Below are 17650 nucleotides of genomic sequence, written 5' to 3'. Positions count from 1 at the left end.
CATATACACATATATATACATACACATACCTATATAGACATACATATACACATATATACATACACATACCTATATAGACATAGATATACACATATATACACACACATACCTATATAGATATACATATACACATATATACATACACACACCTATATAGACATCCATATTCACATATATACGTACACATACCTATATAGATATACATATACACATACACATACCTATATAGACATACATATACACATATATACGTACACATACCTATATAGACATACATATACACATATTTACATACACATACCTGTATAGATATACATATACACATATATACAGTGGGGGAAAAAAGTATTTGATCCCCTGATGATTTTGTGCGTTTGCCCACTGATAAAGAAAGATCAGCCTATAATTTTAATGGTAGGTTTATTTGAACAGTGAGAGACAGAATAACAACAAAAATATCCAGAAAAACGCATGTCAAAAATGTTATAAATTGATTTGCATTTTAATGAGGGAAATAAGTATCTGACCCCCTCTCAATCAGAAAGATTTCTGGCTCCCAGGTGTCTTTTATACAGGTAACGAGCTGAGATTAGGAGCACACTCTTAAAGGGAGTGCTCCTAACCGCAGCTTGTTGCCTGTAAAAAAGACACCTGTCCACAGAAGCAATCAATCAATCAGATTCCAAACTCTCCACCATGGCCAAGACCAAAGAGTTCTCCAAGGATGTCAGGGACAAGATTGTAGACCTACACAAGGCTGGAATGGGCTATAAGACCATCGCCAAGCAGCTTGGTGAGAAGGTGACAACATTTGGTGCGATTATTCGTAAATGGAAGAAACACAAAAGAACTGTCAATATCTCTCGGCCTGGGGCTCCATGCAAGATCTCACCTCGTGGGGTAGCAATGATCATGAGAACGATGAGGAATCAGCCCAGAACTACACGGGGGGATCTTGTCAATGATCTCAAGGCAGCTGGGACCATAGTCACCAAGAAAACAATTGGTAACACACTACGCCGTGAAGGACTGAAATCCTGCGGTGCCCGCAAGGTCCCCCTGCTCAAGAATACATATACATGCCCGTCTGAAGTTTGCCAATGAACATCTGAATGATTCAGAGGACAACTGGTGAAAGTGTTGTGGTCAGATGAGACCAAAATGGAGCTCTTTGACATCAACTTAACCTGCCGTGTTTGGAGGAGGAGGAATGCTGCCTATGACCCCAAGAACACCATCTCCACCGTCAAACATGGAGGTGGAAACATTATGCTTTGGGTGTGTTTTTTCTGCTAAGGGGACAGGACAACTTCACCGCACAAAAGGGACGATGGACGGGGCCATGTACCATCAAATCTTGGGTGAGAACCTCCTTCCCTCAGCCAGGGCATTGAAAATGGGTTGTGGATGGGTATTCCAGCATGACAATGACCCAAATCACACAGCCAAGGCAACAAAGGAGTGGCTCAAGAAGAAGCACATTAAGGTCCTGGAGTGGCCTAGCCAGGCCCTGGCAGACAGACCACTCGGGCTGGGCCGGAGGACAGGAGGGCCCCTCGGGCTGGGCAGGAGGGCAGGAGGGCCCCTCGGGCTGGGCCGGAGGGCAGGAGGACCCCTCGGGCTGGGCCGGAGGGCAGGAGAGCCCCTCGGGCTGGGCCGGAGGGCAGGAGGGCCACTCTGGCAGCTCCGGGCAGTCTGGCCACTCTGGCAGCTCCGGGCAGTCTGGCCACCCTGGCAGCTCCGGGCAGTCTGGCCACTCTGGCAGCTCCGGGCAGTCTGGCCACTCTGGCAGCTCCGGCTCAGGATTCACCAGGCTGGGGAGACATAACGGAGGCCTGGCTCTGGGCGCAGGCCCTGGACTCACCAGTCCGGGAAGACCCGCTGGAGGCATGGTTTGAGGAGGTGGCACAGGAGGGACCAGGGTGGAGAGACCCACTGGAGGACTGGTCCGTGGAGGAGACATGGGCTTGACCAGGATAGGGAGACCCACTGGAGGACTGGTCCGTGGAGGAGACACGGGCTTGACCAGGATAGGGAGACCCACTGGAGGACTGGTCCGTGGAGGAGGCACGGGCTTGACCAGGATGGGAAGACATGCAGGAGGCCTGGTTCTGGGCGTAGGCACAGGACGTGCAGGGCTGGGAAGACATGCAGGAGGCCTGTTTCTGGGCGCAAGCACAGTCTTTACCAGACAACCAGCACGCACCTCAGGACGAGTATGGAGAGCTGCCTCAGGTGACATTCCCACGACACGCTCATTAGGGCGAATGCCGTACTTTATGCACCACACTAGCAGCTCTCTCATCTCTCTCTCTCCTAATTTCCCCATTAACCCCGTCACAGTCTCTGCCTCATATCCCTCACTCACCTCCAATGTCATCCCGACTGGCTCTGGTTCCGACCTCAGCTCCACCGACTGTCCCGTGTGCCCCCCCCAAAAAACTTATTGGGGCTGCCTCTCGCGCTCGTTGCACTCTCTCTCCTCGTAATAGCGCCTCTCCGCTCTCGCCGCTTCAATCTCCCACTGCGGGAGGCGATATTCCCCAGCCTGAGTCCATGGTCCCTCTCCGTCCAGGATCTGTTCCCAAGTCCATTGGTCCATCACGCTGTACTCCTGCTGCTCCTTCCTCTTCCGCCGCTTGGTCCTGGTTTGGTGGGTAATTCTGTAACAGCTGTCTGAGGAAGAAGTGGACCAAAATGCGGCGGAGTTAGGGTTCGTCATATTTAATTACACGAACACTATGCAATGTACAAAAACAACAAAACTGACAGCCAACACAGTCCTGTCAGGTGCAACCACAATGACAAGCACAATTACCCACGAAACACAAAGGAAACGTAGGCAACTTATGTGTGACTCCCAATCAACCACAACCCTCTACAGCTGTGCTTGATTGGAAGTCACACGGCCAAAATCAATGAAACAATAAAAAACACACACTCCCTTCTGCCACGTCCTGACCCAACTACACCCTCTACTGGTCAGGACGTGACACTCCATTAAAACGCAAATCATTTTATAACATCTGGATTTTTTTGTTGTTATTCTGTCTCTCACTGTTGAAATAAACCTACCGTTAAAATTATAGACTGATCCTTTCTTTGTAAGTGGGCAAACGTACAAAATCAGCAGGGGATCAAATTATTTTTTCCCCCCACTGTACATACACATACCTATATAGACATACATATACACATATTTACATACACATACCTATATAGACATACATATACACAGATATACATACACATACCTATATTGACATACACATATATACATACACATACCTATATAGATATAAATACTTTTTTTAGAATATACCTTTATTATTCCCTGTAAACCCTACCACCCTTCCCCCAACTGGAGTAAACCAATAAACACTTAGGCTTCTACCTTCAGTTTATATATCTTATACACATTTTACAGACACAGTCTATTTTACAATAGTTATATTTTGTTTGTTTTTAGTCCTTCGTCTATTTCTGATGTCCATCCAGTCTGATTTCTATTTGTAACTTTGCTATTTCACAAAAGTTCTGAACCTATATGTATTTTACAGACCCCGTATGTTTTACATTGGTTATCTTGTTATTGGTCCCATCCTTCAGCTCCATTCAACCCCTCCCATCTATCTCTCAACATCATCCATTTTGGATTTCTGTTTGCCATATATTTTCCAACTGTGCAGTGATGCTTCACAAAATGATTGAACCTTTCTCTTCTCATAGCTTCTACAGATTGTAAATTTAAAAATAAACATTTTTGCTAAAATAATGATTGTATTGTTGATTGATTGACTATGGCTTTTCAAATTACCCAGTAGTGCTATCTGCAGCGTTAGTTCTAGGTAAATGTTGCAATTCTTCTGCGATTCCTGGACCTGTGACCAAAAACAAGCTACATATGGACAGTACCAATATAAATGATCTAATGACTCTGCCTCCTCACAGCAAAATCTGCAGAGCTGGGAAGATTGTATCCCCCATATATATATAACATTCTATTGGTGGCAAGAATTTTGTATAGTAATTTAAATTGAAAAATTCGAAGTTTTGAATCCGGCGTTGTTTTGCGTATCAATTCATAAATCATGTGCCATGGAATGGGTTCATCGAAAATCTCTTCCCAACTATTTTGCAATTTATATGGCACAGCTGTCAATTTTTTGGTCCTTAAATGAAATTGATATATGTTTTTATTTATCACACTTTTCTTTAACCATTTATGTCCTTTAATACAGGGCCGACATACAAGTTCCTTACTTTTTTCCCCTTCTACTTGCCTCTTCCATTTTTGTGGTAATGCTGCAATTAATTGGTTGTAATTTTGGGTAGAGCAGACATTTCCATATGTCTGTGTTAGCTGTATGTGTGACATGACTCCACCTGTCCTAGTTATGATATCATTCACAAAAATTATACCTTTTTTAAACAGTTCTTCAAAAAATACTTTTTTTAATCAATTAGTATATTTGAGTTTAACCATTTGTTATATTATTTGTTCTGTCTTTTCAGGTGGATTAAACTGAAATTGCAACCAACTTTCTAAGGATTGTTTAAAAAATAATGATATTTTGTAGATTATTTCCTTTTCAAACAACCAAAATTGAGCAGGTGTAATCTGAATAAAGGGAAAAAGGCCCTTCTTGAACATAGGATGAGACATTCTTACCAATTTACTATAGAACTAGTTTGGATTTAAGTATAACTTTTGTATGAGTGATGCCATAAGTGAGAGGTCTAATGCTTTAATATTTAATAATTTCTGCCCTCCGAATTCATATTAGTTATATAAATAGTCCCTTTTAATTTTGTCTGGCTGGCCGTTCCAAATAAAATGGAATATTTTTTGTTCATATCATTTAAAAATCAGGTCACTAGGTGCAGGCAAAACCATAAGCAAATAGATCAACTGTGATATGACTAAAGAGTTAATCAGGGTGATTTTTCCACAAATAGACAGGTATTTTCCTTTCCATGGTAGTAAGATCTTATCTATTTTTGCTTTCTATAAAAATGTATTGGAGTCAGATAATTTCTTTCTTTTGGGATTTGTATACCGAGTATGTCCACATCTCCGTCAGACCATTTAATTGGTAAACTACACAGTAATGTAAAATTTGCATTTTTTTGTGATCCAATACGTAAGATGCGTACTTATCATAATTTGGTTTTAATCCAGAGAGGATAGCAAAGTATCTAGAACCTCTATGAGGCCGTGGAGAGATTATAATTGTGGTTTTAAATGAAAACATGAATCATCAGCGTACAATGACACCTAAGTTTTTAAGTCACGGATTTTTAATCCCTTAATATTATTGTTTGATCTAATTTTAACAGCTAACATTTCGATGGCAATAATAAATAGATATGCCGATAGTGGACAACCTTGTTTTACTCCTCTAGATAGTTTAAAACATTCTGAGATGTAGCCATTATTTACTATTTGTCACGTCCTGACCAGCAGATGGAGCTGTTGTTGTAGTTTTGGGGTCAGGACGTGGCAGTCTTGTGTGTGTGATTGTTCTGTGTTGGTCTTGTGACTCCTGATCAGGAACAGCTGGGGATCGTTGTTCCTGATTGGGAGTCATATATGTAGGAGTATGTTTGTCACTTGGTTTTGTGGGTAGTTGTTTTTGCACTGCGTGTTGTGTGCCTGCAAAACTGTTCCTGTCTTATATTTTGTTTGTATTGTTAAGTGGATGCTCTACTCCTTTATTTTTATTAAAGATGAGTATTCACATACCTGCTGCACCTTGGTCCATTTCCACAGAAGACAGCCGTTACAGAACTACCCACCACCAAAGGACCAAGCAGCAGAAGAGGAGGAAGCCACAGGAGAGAAAAAGGGAACAATGGACATGGGAGGACGTCCTGGACGGCAAGGGGAGCCTACACCTGGGAAGAGATCCTGGCCGGAAGGGATCGCCTCCCATGGGAACAGGTGGAGGCACTCAGGAGAGTGGAGGCAGCTGGACAGAGGAACCATCGGGAAAGTTACGCTGGAACACGGTTGGCTAGGAAACCCGAGAGGCACCCCCCAAGATTTTTTTTGGGGGGCACACGGGTAGCTTGGCCAGGCCAGGGAAGAGCCGTAAGCCAGCTACCCGTGACTACAGGGAGGTGCGTACGAGGTGGAGGGCGCCATGTTACGCTGAGGTGCGCACCATCTCGCCTATACGGACGCACAGCCCAGTGCGCCCAGTACCAGCGCCCCGCAGGTGCCAGGGCAAGGGGAGCATCGAGCCGGATGGGGTGATGCCAACCCTGCACTCAAGACCGCCAGTGCGCCCTTTCGGTCCGGTGTTTCCCGCCAGACGCACTAGCATGGAGGTGCGTGTCTCCGGGCTGTTACGTCCTATACCAGCCCCGCGCATCAGGAGTCTAGTGTGTCAACCCAGCCTCCCCAGTCAACCATCACCAGAGCTGCCCGCCAGTCAACAGTCGTCAGAGCTGCCCGCCAGTCAACAGTCGTCAGAGCTGCCTGCCAGTCAACAGTCGTCAGAGCTGCCCGCCAGTCAACAGTCGTCAGAGCTGCCCGCCAGTCAACAGTCGTCAGAGCTGCCCGCCAGTCAACAGTCGTCAGAGCTGCCCGCCAGTCAACAGTCGTCAGAGCTGCCCGCCAGTCAACAGTCGTCAGAGCTGCCCGCCAGTCAACAGTCGCCAGAGAGGTCAGACTGCCCTGAACTGCCGGAGTGGCCAGACTGCCCTGAACTGCCGGAGTGGCCGGACTGCCCTGAACTGCCGGAGTGGCCGGACTGCCCTGAACTGCCGGAGTGGCCGGACTGCCCTGAACTGCCGGAGTGGCCGGACTGCCCTGAACTGCCGGAGTGGCCGGACTGCCCTGAACTGCCGGAGTGGCCGGACTGCCCTGAACTGCCGGAGTGGCCGGACTGCCCTGAACTGCCGGAGTGGCCGGACTGCCCTGTTCTGCCGGAGTGGCCGGACTGCCCTGTTCTGCCGGAGTGGCCGGACTGCCCTGTTCTGCCAGAGTGGCCGGACTGCCCTGTTCTGCCAGAGTGGCCGGACTGCCCTGTTCTGCCAGAGTGGCCGGACTGCCCTGTTCTGCCAGAGTGGCCGGACTGCCCTGTTCTGCCAGAGTGGCCGGACTGCCCTGTTCTGCCAGAGTGGCCGGACTGCCCTGTTCTGCCAGAGTGGCCGGACTGCCCTGTTCTGCCAGAGTGGCCGGACTGCCCTGTTCTGCCAGAGTGGCCGGACTGCCCTGTTCTGCCAGAGTGGCCAGACTGCCCGGTTCTGCCAGAGGTGCCCGCCTGCCCTGATCTGCCAGGGTGCCCGGCCTGTCAGGATCAGCCCGAGTGGTCCTCCTGCCCTCCGGTCCAGCCCGAGTGGTCCTCCTGCCCTCCGGTCCAGCCCGAGTGGCCCGCATGCCTTCCGGCCCAGCCCGAGTGGCCCGCATGCCTTCCGGCCCAGCCCGAGTGGCCCGCATGACTTCCGGCCCAGCCCGAGTGGCCCGCATGCCTTCCGGCCCAGCCCGAGTGGCCCGCATGCCTTCCGGCCCAGCCCGAGTGGCCCACATGCCTTCCGGCCCAGCCCGAGTGGCCCGCATGCCTTCCGGCCCAGCCCGAGGGGCCCTCCTGCTCTCCGGCCCAGCCCGAGGGGCCCTCCTGCTCTCCGGCCCAGCCCGAGGGGCCCTCCTGCTCTCCGGCCCAGCCCGAGGGGCCCTCCTGCTCTCCGGCCCAGCCCGAGGGGCCCTCCTGCTCCCCGGCCCAGCCCGAGGGGCCCTCCTGCTCCCCGGCCCAGCCCGAGGGGCCCTCCTGCTCCCCGGCCCAGCCCGAGGGGCCCTCCTGTCCCCCGGCCCAGCCCGAGGGGCCCTCCTGCCCCCCGGCCCAGCCCGAGGGGCCCTCCTGTCCTCCGGCCCGGCTCGAGGGGTCCGTCTGCCTGGCGCAGCTATCGGCTCCACCGAAGTGGGCGACGCCGAGGGTGGAGCAGGGTCCACGTCCTGCACCGGAGCCACCTCCAGGATAGGTGGGTTGGGGAGGGAGGGTGTAGCACAGTGCCGTCGTTGACGGCAGCCACCCTCCCTTCCCTCCCTTATTGTTTAGGGGTTATTGTTTATGGGTTTTGTTGGGGATTTTGTTTGTTGGTGTTTTTTCGTTGTTAGGTGCATTCCGGGGTCTGCACCTTGAGGGGGGGGTACTGTCACGTCCTGACCAGCAGATGGAGCTGTTGTTGTAGTTTTGGGGTCAGGACGTGGCAGTCTTGTGTGTGTGATTGTTCTGTGTTGGTCTTGTGACTCCTGATCAGGAACAGCTGGGGATCGTTGTTCCTGATTGGGAGTCATATATGTAGGAGTATGTTTGTCACTTGGTTTTGTGGGTAGTTGTTTTTGCACTGCGTGTTGTGTGCCTGCAAAACTGTTCCTGTCTTATATTTTGTTTGTATTGTTAAGTGGATGCTCTACTCCTTTATTTTTATTAAAGATGAGTATTCACATACCTGCTGCACCTTGGTCCATTTCCACAGAAGACAGCCGTTACACTATTTTACACCTAGGGTTACTATACATAATTTTAACCCATTTTATAAGAGATTCCCCAAAATGTAAATATTCTAGGCATTTATATATAAACTCCAGTCGTACTTTATCAAAAGCCTTTTCAAAATCAGCTATGAAAACCAGGCCTGGTGTCCCATATATTTCATAGTATTCTATTGTTTCCAGTACTTGTCTTATATTATCTCCAATGTATCGTCCATGTAAAAAAACCTGTCTGATTAGCATGAATAATATCTGAAAATACTTTTTTAATTCAATGCGCCAAGCATTTTGCTAGGATTTTTGCATCACAACAATGAAGTGTAAGAGGTCTCCAAATGTTTAAATGGACTGGATCTTTATATATACCATTTGGGTCCTGCTTCAGTAATAATATCAGACCTTCTTGTTGCATGTCTGATAATCTACCCTTTATATAGGAGTGGTTAAAACATGCTAATAATGGTCCTCTGAGTATATCAAAAATAGTTTTGTATACTTCCACTGGTATGCCATCCAGCCCTGGAGTTTTCCCATCCTTAAAGGCCCCAATTGCATCAAGAAGTTCCTCCTCTGTAATTTGGCCTTCACAAGAGTCTTTCTGTACAGATGTTAATATTACATTATTATTAGGGAAAAAATCCATAAAATTAGTTTCAGTTAGTGGAGATTGAGGAGACTGTAACGACAATATTCTTAAAGTACTTTACTTCCTCTTTCAAAATATCATTCGGTGAATCATGCGTGACTCCATCATTTGTAACAAGTTTTAATAAAATAGATAGCATTTCTATACTGAAGATTGAAAAATAATTTTGTGCATTTCTCCCCATATTCCATCCAGTTCACTTTATTTTTTATAATATATTACACTAGATCTTTCTTGAATAAGTTCCTACATTTCTTTTTGTTTTTCCTCTAACTAATTCTGAGCCTCTATGGTCCAGTTTTTATTGCTATCTAACTGTACCGTTAGTCCTTCAATTTCCTTTGTTAATATGGACTCTTTTGATCTAAATTGCTCTTGTTTTATAGATGCGTACTGAATTGCATGGCCTCTAAAAGCACACTTAAAAGTGTCCCATACAATAAGGGGATCTGCTGTACCTATGTTATGTCTGAAAAAGTCAGTTATAAATTATTCTGTCCTAGTTATAAACAATTTATCATCTAGTAGGCTTTGATTAAATTTCCAATATCCTCGCCCACTTGGAAATTCTGTAAAAGTAATATATATGCCAATTATGTGATGATCCGACCACATTCTGTCCACTATCAACACTTTTTGAACTTTTGGTGCAAGAGAGAATGGCATAAGAAAATAGTCAAGACGGCTAGCTTGATTAAGCCTCCGCCATGTATATCTCACTAGGTCAGGATATTTAAGTCTCCATATATCCACTAATTCCAATATATCCATGACATTCATGATTTCCTTAAGTGCCTGAAGGATGACAGTTTGTAGTGTGATTTCCTTTCCGGTCCATAGAGGTATTTAAGACCGTATTAAAATCTCCCACCATAATAATAGAGTCTAGTGTTGCTCGTAGAGTTGATAAATTCTTATATATTTTTTCAAAGAAGCTTGGATCATCATTATTTGGACTGTATAGGTTAATAAGCCATATCTGTTTATTGTCTACACGATACACTTGACTTCTGGGAAGTGCAGCGTCTACCAGAAGATTTATCGCGCAATCCCCCTGTCGATGGGGTGGTAATTGAGTCGCCTTCTTTTTATAGAAGGCGAGAGCCAAATCGGCATATTCTGGGGGGATGCACACGGTGGAGACCAGGTCTGGACTTTTCACTGTGGTAGCACCAATGGAAACCCCTACACACCTTCCCGAGCACTCTCGCAACCACCCAGTGAGTGCCCTCTGTTGCCATGAAATGGTGGGGTCATGACGAGCTAACCAGGGACGGCCTAGTGCCACGGGAAACGCAGGAGAGTCAATGACAAAGAGACTGATTCTCTCCTCATGACCCCCCTGCGTCACCATGGCCAGGGAGATGGTGGCTTCCCTGATTAGCCCGGACCCTAATGGTCGACTATCCAGAGCGTGTACCTGGAAAGGTCTAACCACAGGAATAATGGGGATCCCTAAACTAATGGCGAACGCTCTGTCGATAAAATTCCCAGCCGCGCCTGAATCGACGAGTGCCTTATTCTGGGAATGCGGGGAAAACTCAGGAAAACAAACAGGTACAAACAAGTGGACAACAGAGGACTCTGGATGAGAGTGGTGCAGACTCACCTGGGTGACGCCAGAGTGCCCCGCCTGCTGCCTCGACTCCCAGAGGGACCAACCCTGCACCGACCGGCAGTGTGCCCTCTGCGGCCACAGATGGTGCATGTGAAGGCCCCTCCTCCAGCCTCCCTAAGCGCAGCCCCTCCCAGCTCCATGGGCACTGGAGCGGGGGTGCTGGAAGATGGAACCGATAGAGCCCTCTCTAGACGTCCGCGGTTGACCAGCAGGTTATCCAACCAAATGGACATATCCACCAGTTGGTCAAAAGTGATGGTGGCACCCCTGCAGGCCAACTCCCGTCGGATGTCCTCGGGCAGGCTGCATCGGTAGTGGTCGATAAGGGCCCTGTCGTTCCATCCTGCTCTGGCAGCCAGGGTCCGGAATTCCAGGGCAAACTCCTGGGCACTCCTCGTCCCATGCCTCAAGTGGAAGAGTCGTTCCCCTGCCGCTCTACCCTCGGGCGGATGGTCGAAGACAGCCCAGAAGCGGCGGGTGAACTCATCGAAGTGGTCCAATGCCGCGTCTCCTTCTCCCCACATGGCGTTTGCCCACTCCAGAGCTCTCCCCGAGAGGCATGAGGGCGGACACTCTCTCTTTTCCCGAGGGAGCTGGGTGAACGGTGGCCAGGTATAGGTCCAGCTGTAATAGGAACCCCTGGCACCGTGCTGCCGTCCCATCATACTCCCTGGGAAGGGAGAGACGCATCCCACTGGGACTGGATTCAGGAGGGACGGGTAGAGGTAACCCTGGTTGCGCTGGTCGAGGCGCTGGAGAGACTTCCTGTCTCTCCCAGCAGTCCATGGTCTGGACAATGTGATCCATCATGGCACCGAGATGTTGCAACATTGACGAGTGTGCCTGGACGCGCTCCTTGACTCCTCTGACCGGGGTACCTGCTCCTGCTGACTCCATGGGTGGTGTGGAATTCTGTCAAGGTTGTGCGCTACTGGTGGAGAAGTCAGGTGCAGGAGAGCAGAGAGTTGTGAACAGGCGCACACTTTATTAAGGCAGAGGCAATAAAACAGACAGACGCTACTGCGCCAAAACCTCCAGCCAAAGGTAAAAAGTGCAACTCAAGAAAGGTTTTGATTTACAAATGCATATACAGTTGCAGCTGTATGAGAAGGCCTGCAAGACCGTGCATAGAAAATGGGCAGAAATGGAGAGATTTTATTAACCATTGTCACGTCCTAGATGATGGAGGTCAAATGTACCCCTAGTGTTCAACAATCACAAAACAACCTTCAACGTGGTGTTATATATCACAAAACAACCTTCAACCTAGTGTTATATATCACAAAACAACCTTCAACCTAGTGTTATATATCACAAAACAACCTTCAACCTAGTGTTATATATCACAAAACAACCTTCAACCTAGTGTTACATATCACGAAACAACCTCGTGTTATATATCACGAAACAACCTTCAACCTAGTGTTATATATCACAAAACAACCTTCAACCTAGTGTTATATATCACGAAACAACCTCGTGTTACATATCACAAAACAATCTTCAACCTAGTGTTATATATCACAAATCAACCTTCAACCTAGTGTTATATATCACAAAACAATTTTCACCCTAGTGTTATATATCACAAAACATCCTTCAACCTAGTGTTATATATCACAAATTATCCTTCAACCTAGTGTTATATATCACAAAACAACCTCCAACCTAGTGTTATATATCACAAAACAACCTCCAACCTAGTGTTATATATCACAAAACAACCTTCAACCTAGTGTTATATATCACAAAACAATCTTCACTCTAGTGTTATATATCACAAAACAACCTTGTGTTATATATCACGAAACAACCTTCAACCTAGTGTTATATATTACAAAACAACCTTCAACCTAGTGTTATATATCACAAAACATCCTTCAACCTAGTGTTATATATCACAAATCAACCTTCAACCTAGTGTTATATATCACAAAACAATCTTCACCCTAGTGTTATATCACAAAACAATCTTCACCCTAGTGTTATATATCACAAAACATCCTTCAACCTAGTGTTATATATCACAAATCAATTTTCAACCTAGTGTTATATATCACAAAACAACCTTCAACCTAGTGTTATATATCACAAAACAACCTCCAACCTAGTGTTATATATCACAAAACAACCTTCAACCTAGTGTTATATATCACAAAACAATCTTCACTCTAGTGTTATATATCACAAAACAACCTTGTGTTATATATCACGAAACAACCTTCAACCTAGTGTTATTTATCACAAAACAACCTTCAACCTAGTGTTATATATCACAAAACAACCTTCAACCTAGTGTTACATATCACGAAACAACCTCGTGTTATATATCACAAAACAACCTTCAACCTAGTGTTATATATCACAAAACAACCTTCAACCTAGTGTTATATATCACGAAACAACCTCGTGTTACATATCACAAAACAGCCTTCAACCTAGTGTTATATATCACAAAACAACCTTCAACCTAGTGTTATATATCACAAAACAACCTTCAACCTAGTGTTATATATCACAAAACATCCTTCAACCTAGTGTTATATATCACAAATCAATCTTCAACCTAGTGTTATATATCACAAAACAATCTTCACCCTAGTGTTATATCACAAAACAATCTTCACCCTAGTGTTATATATCACAAAACTATTTTCAACCTAGTGTTATATATCACAAAACATCCTTCAACCTAGTGTTATATATCACAAATCAAATTTCAACCTAGTGTTATATATCACAAAACAACCTTCAACCTAGTGTTATATATCACAAAACAACCTCCAACCTAGTGTTATATATCACAAAACAACCTTCAACCTAGTGTTATATATCATAAAACAATCTTCACTCTATTGTTATATATCACAAAACAACCTCGTGTTATATATCACGAAACAACCTTCAACCTAGTGTTATATATCACAAAACAACCTTCAACCTAGTGTTATATATCACAAAACAACCTTCAACCTAGTGTTATATATCACAAAACAACCTTCAACCTCCAACTATTTTATATTACATTGGTACCATGTACACAATGGGCCAGTTCCCCAGACACAGATTTAGCCTACTCTACTCCTAGTTTAAAATCAACGAAGATTCTAATGTTTTTTAACTGGCCCTATATGAGTATTGAGAAACATGTGTATACCTCACTAATAACGCTGCTTTTTATTGTTTTATAGAGAACACATGGTGCACTGGTCAGATTGAGTGATGACATCACAACATATCATCACACTGCTTGTCCATCATGAACGCAACGTTCTAATCTTGCCCCTCCCCCTCTCAGCTTTGGCTCGTAGGGATAGGCCGCCCCCTTCCTTCGCACGACCTGATTGGTACCCTGGAGCGAGACGGCCAACAGGTACTAAAGACGAGGAAAATCATTCCTTCTAAATAACAATACTTTAACAGATCATAAATACATCATAACAAACAGTAAATACATTTAAACAATACAAAACCAATCTAGTTAACATTCTGCTAAGATTGGTCATAATCTGTAAATCCTAAACTAACTTGATTAAAGTATCTTAATAATACACCGTTGTAAAATGTTTCACAGTATCATCCCATCTAGTTATTGTATTCTGCGTGTTGGCTTTTAACACAGTACCACACTACCAATCAAAAGTTTGGACAGACTTACTCATTCAATAGTTGATCTTTATTTTTACTATTTTCTACATTGTAGAATAATAGTAAAGACATCAAAACTATGAAATAACACATATGGAATCATGTAGTAACCAAAAAAGTGTTAAGCAAATCAAAATATATTTTATATTTGAGATTCTTCAAAGTAGCCACGCTTTGCCTTGATGACAGCTTTGCACGCTCTTGGAATTCTCTCAACCAGCATCATGAGGAATGCTTTTCCAACAGTCTTGGAGGAGTTCCCACATATGCTGAGCACTTGTTGGCTGTTTTTCCTTCACTCTGCGGCCCAACTCATCCCAAACCATCTCAGTTGGGTTGAGGTCGGGTGAATGTGGAGACCAGGTCATCTGATGCAGCACTCCATCACTCTCCTTCTTGGTCAAATAGCTCTTACACAGCCTGGAGGTGTGTTGGGTCATTGTCCTGTTGAAAAACAAATGAAATGAACAAATGAAAAACAAACCAGCAAAGCACCCCTACACCATCACACCTCCTCCTCCATGCTTCACGGTGGGAACGCCACACGCAGAGATCATCCATTTATCTACTCTGCATCTCACAAAGACACAGCGGTTGGAACCAAAAATGTTAAATTTGGAATCAGACCAAAGGACAGATTTCCATCGGTCTAATGTCCATTGCTCATGTTTCTTGGCCCAGGCAAGTCTCTTCTTCTTATTGGTGTCCTTTAGTAGTGGTTTCTTTGCAGCAATTCGACCATGAAAGCCTGATTCACGCAGTCTCCTCTGAACAGTTGATGTTGAGATGGGTCTGTTACTTGACCTCTGTGAAGAATTTATTTGGGCTGCAATCTGAGGTGCCGTTAACTGTAATGAACTTATCCTCTGCAGCAGAGGTAACTCTGGGTCTTCCTTTCCTGTGGCGGTCCTCATGAGAGCCAGTTTCATCATTGCGCCTGATGGTTTTAGCGACTGCACTTGAAGAAACCTTAAAAGTTCTTGAAATGTTCTGCATTGACTGACCTTCATGTCCTAAAGTAATGGACTGTCATTTCTCTTTGAATATTTCAGCTGTTCTTGCCATAATATGGTATTTTACCAAATAGGGCTATCTTCTGTATTCCACCCCTGCCTTGTCACAACACAACTGATTGGCTCAAATGCATTAAGAAGGAAAGAAATTCCATAAATTAACTTAACAAGGCACACTTGTTAATTTAAATGCATTCCAGGTGACTACCTCATGAAGCTGGTTGAGAGAATGCCAAGAGTGTGTAAAGCTGTCATCAAAGCAAAGGGTTGAAATTCTGAAGAATCTCAAATATAAAATATATTTTGATTTATTTAACACTTTTTTGGTTACTACATGATTCAATATACGTTATTTCATAGTTGTGATGTCTTTACTATTATTCTACAATGTAGAAAATAGTAAAAAATAAAGAAAAACCTTTGAATGAGTAGGTGTGTCCAAACTTTTGACTGGTACTGTATACCAGAGTAGTGGTCAAGACCCATTTCAATACATGTCACTTGTCTATAAGTGTCCTGTGTCCAATGTATTTCAAATATATTGGAATTCAGAACTGAAATGGAACTAAGCCCAACTTTTGTCAACCGTCTTAGCCAGCAGACCTCTACTAATATACTGTTTGCCTCCCTAACCCTCTCTGCTGTACATTCAGACGTAAGTCAAGCAGCTCCAGATTCAGGCTACACATGGAGCGAGGCGGAGACAGCGCCAGAGATGACAGGTAAGTCATCACCTTACCAGTCACAGCGGCAGTACTGTAGTACAACAAAACAGGCGTCCTCTACTGCCCCCTCTCAGAGCAGCACGGTACTGCACCACAGAGAGCACCATACACACTCAGGTTGTACAACTGATGTACAACACATTTAACTCAATGGTTGTGATACAACAGAGAGCAGAAAATGTTTAAACAACCGCTGAGTGCCTTCTCTACAATTCTGGTGTAATTACCTTTGTGCAAAAAAAACTCTCTGTTGTGTCACAACCGTTATAAAAATACGTTGTACATCAGTTGTACAACTTGTGTGTAGGGACCAGACCTACATATCCACATCTGTTCATATCAGTGTGCGTAGCATGTAAAGATCAATCCATACTGGTATGTTGACTGATATACTCAGGTATCATGTAGAGCATGAGTTTACTATGGTTCCACTGTAAGTATATTCCATGCCAATATCTCTCCAGATGCCATGTGTCTACCACACGAGAACGCTGGTATATGAAGGACGTATGGCATGGTTTACATTAAGGGCATAGAGTTTAGACATATGGGAATAAGTCTGGGTCATATTCACTAGGCACCAAAGCACAGAAAAATGGACTGAAACAAGGAGGGACAACCTGCCGTTGTCCATTAAGAAACCCTTATATATGTTTTGCTACGATGTGCCCTAATGAACATGACCCAGGTAAAAGGTTCTTCTCTTTCCTGGTCTGTGATTGGTTTAGCCACAGATCTGACCAATCATAAGCATGGAAATGTGCGCATCCTGAGCCAGTATGATGCCCACGGTGGTGATACTAACATTATAGTTAACGTAATGTAAAAACCCTTTCCTGTGTAGCCCGCGACCCCAGGCCTGATATCTCCGAGTATGAACGCTGGTATTATAACTTTGGAGAATACCGTAAGTTTCTTTTTCATTTTCTGTCTTTGAAATCCTGGTTGGAATTTGACATTTCTTATTCCTTTCTGATTCCGTTTATATTGCAACCGAGATTTCTGGAAAACCTGGGAATTTTGGGGAAATGACTGGAAATGTTCAACCCTATATACATGGAAAGATAAAGATTGAAATGTTTTCATACATACAATATGAGTCAGTCACATACTGTATGGTGTGGCTGATCAAAATCTTTATTTTTGGATCAAACCTTTTTTTAATCAATCCCTTTATTTTGCTCATGAATTTTGTTTTTGTAAAACAAGAATTCTCCATCACCATATGGTATGGGTGTTTTGTAAAGTTTAGAGATTTGTTTTTATGCATCGCAGTCCTCCTACCAATACATACGCCTCAATGCACAAACCAAACCAAGCTCTTTATGGACCCATGACAAGACACGAGCTCAACTGGCATCTACAGTTCAGGACATTGAGCTGCAGATTATAGTGCCTGGACCCATCTGTTCTATAGGGTTGGGGTTAGGGTTGGGGTTGCGGTTAAGGTTGGGGTTAGGGTTGGGGTTAGGGTTGGGGTTGGGGTTGGGGTTAGGGTTG

The 17650-nt window shown here is 44.8% G+C and overlaps 1 protein-coding gene across 5 annotated transcripts in view; it reads left to right on the top strand.

The window, feature by feature from the left end:
- The window catches only part of vit (vitrin), a 177536-nt gene that overhangs the window by 132127 nt on the left and 27759 nt on the right, over positions 1-17650 (top strand). For 4 of the 5 annotated variants that reach the window (XM_045702271.1, XM_045702270.1, XM_045702268.1 and 1 more), the window contains 3 exons: positions 14063-14137; positions 16079-16147; positions 16995-17057. In XM_045702271.1, the coding sequence (XP_045558227.1) occupies positions 14063-14137; positions 16079-16147; positions 16995-17057 (207 nt within the window). The remainder of the gene's footprint in view (positions 1-14062; positions 14138-16078; positions 16148-16994; positions 17058-17650) is intronic. The other variant, XM_045702269.1, reaches the window with a different exon arrangement.

This window comes from Salmo salar, chromosome ssa19, assembly GCF_905237065.1.
Source record: "Salmo salar chromosome ssa19, Ssal_v3.1, whole genome shotgun sequence".
Taxonomy (NCBI): domain Eukaryota; kingdom Metazoa; phylum Chordata; class Actinopteri; order Salmoniformes; family Salmonidae; genus Salmo; species Salmo salar.
This window is presented reverse-complemented; position numbering and strand designations above follow the sequence as displayed.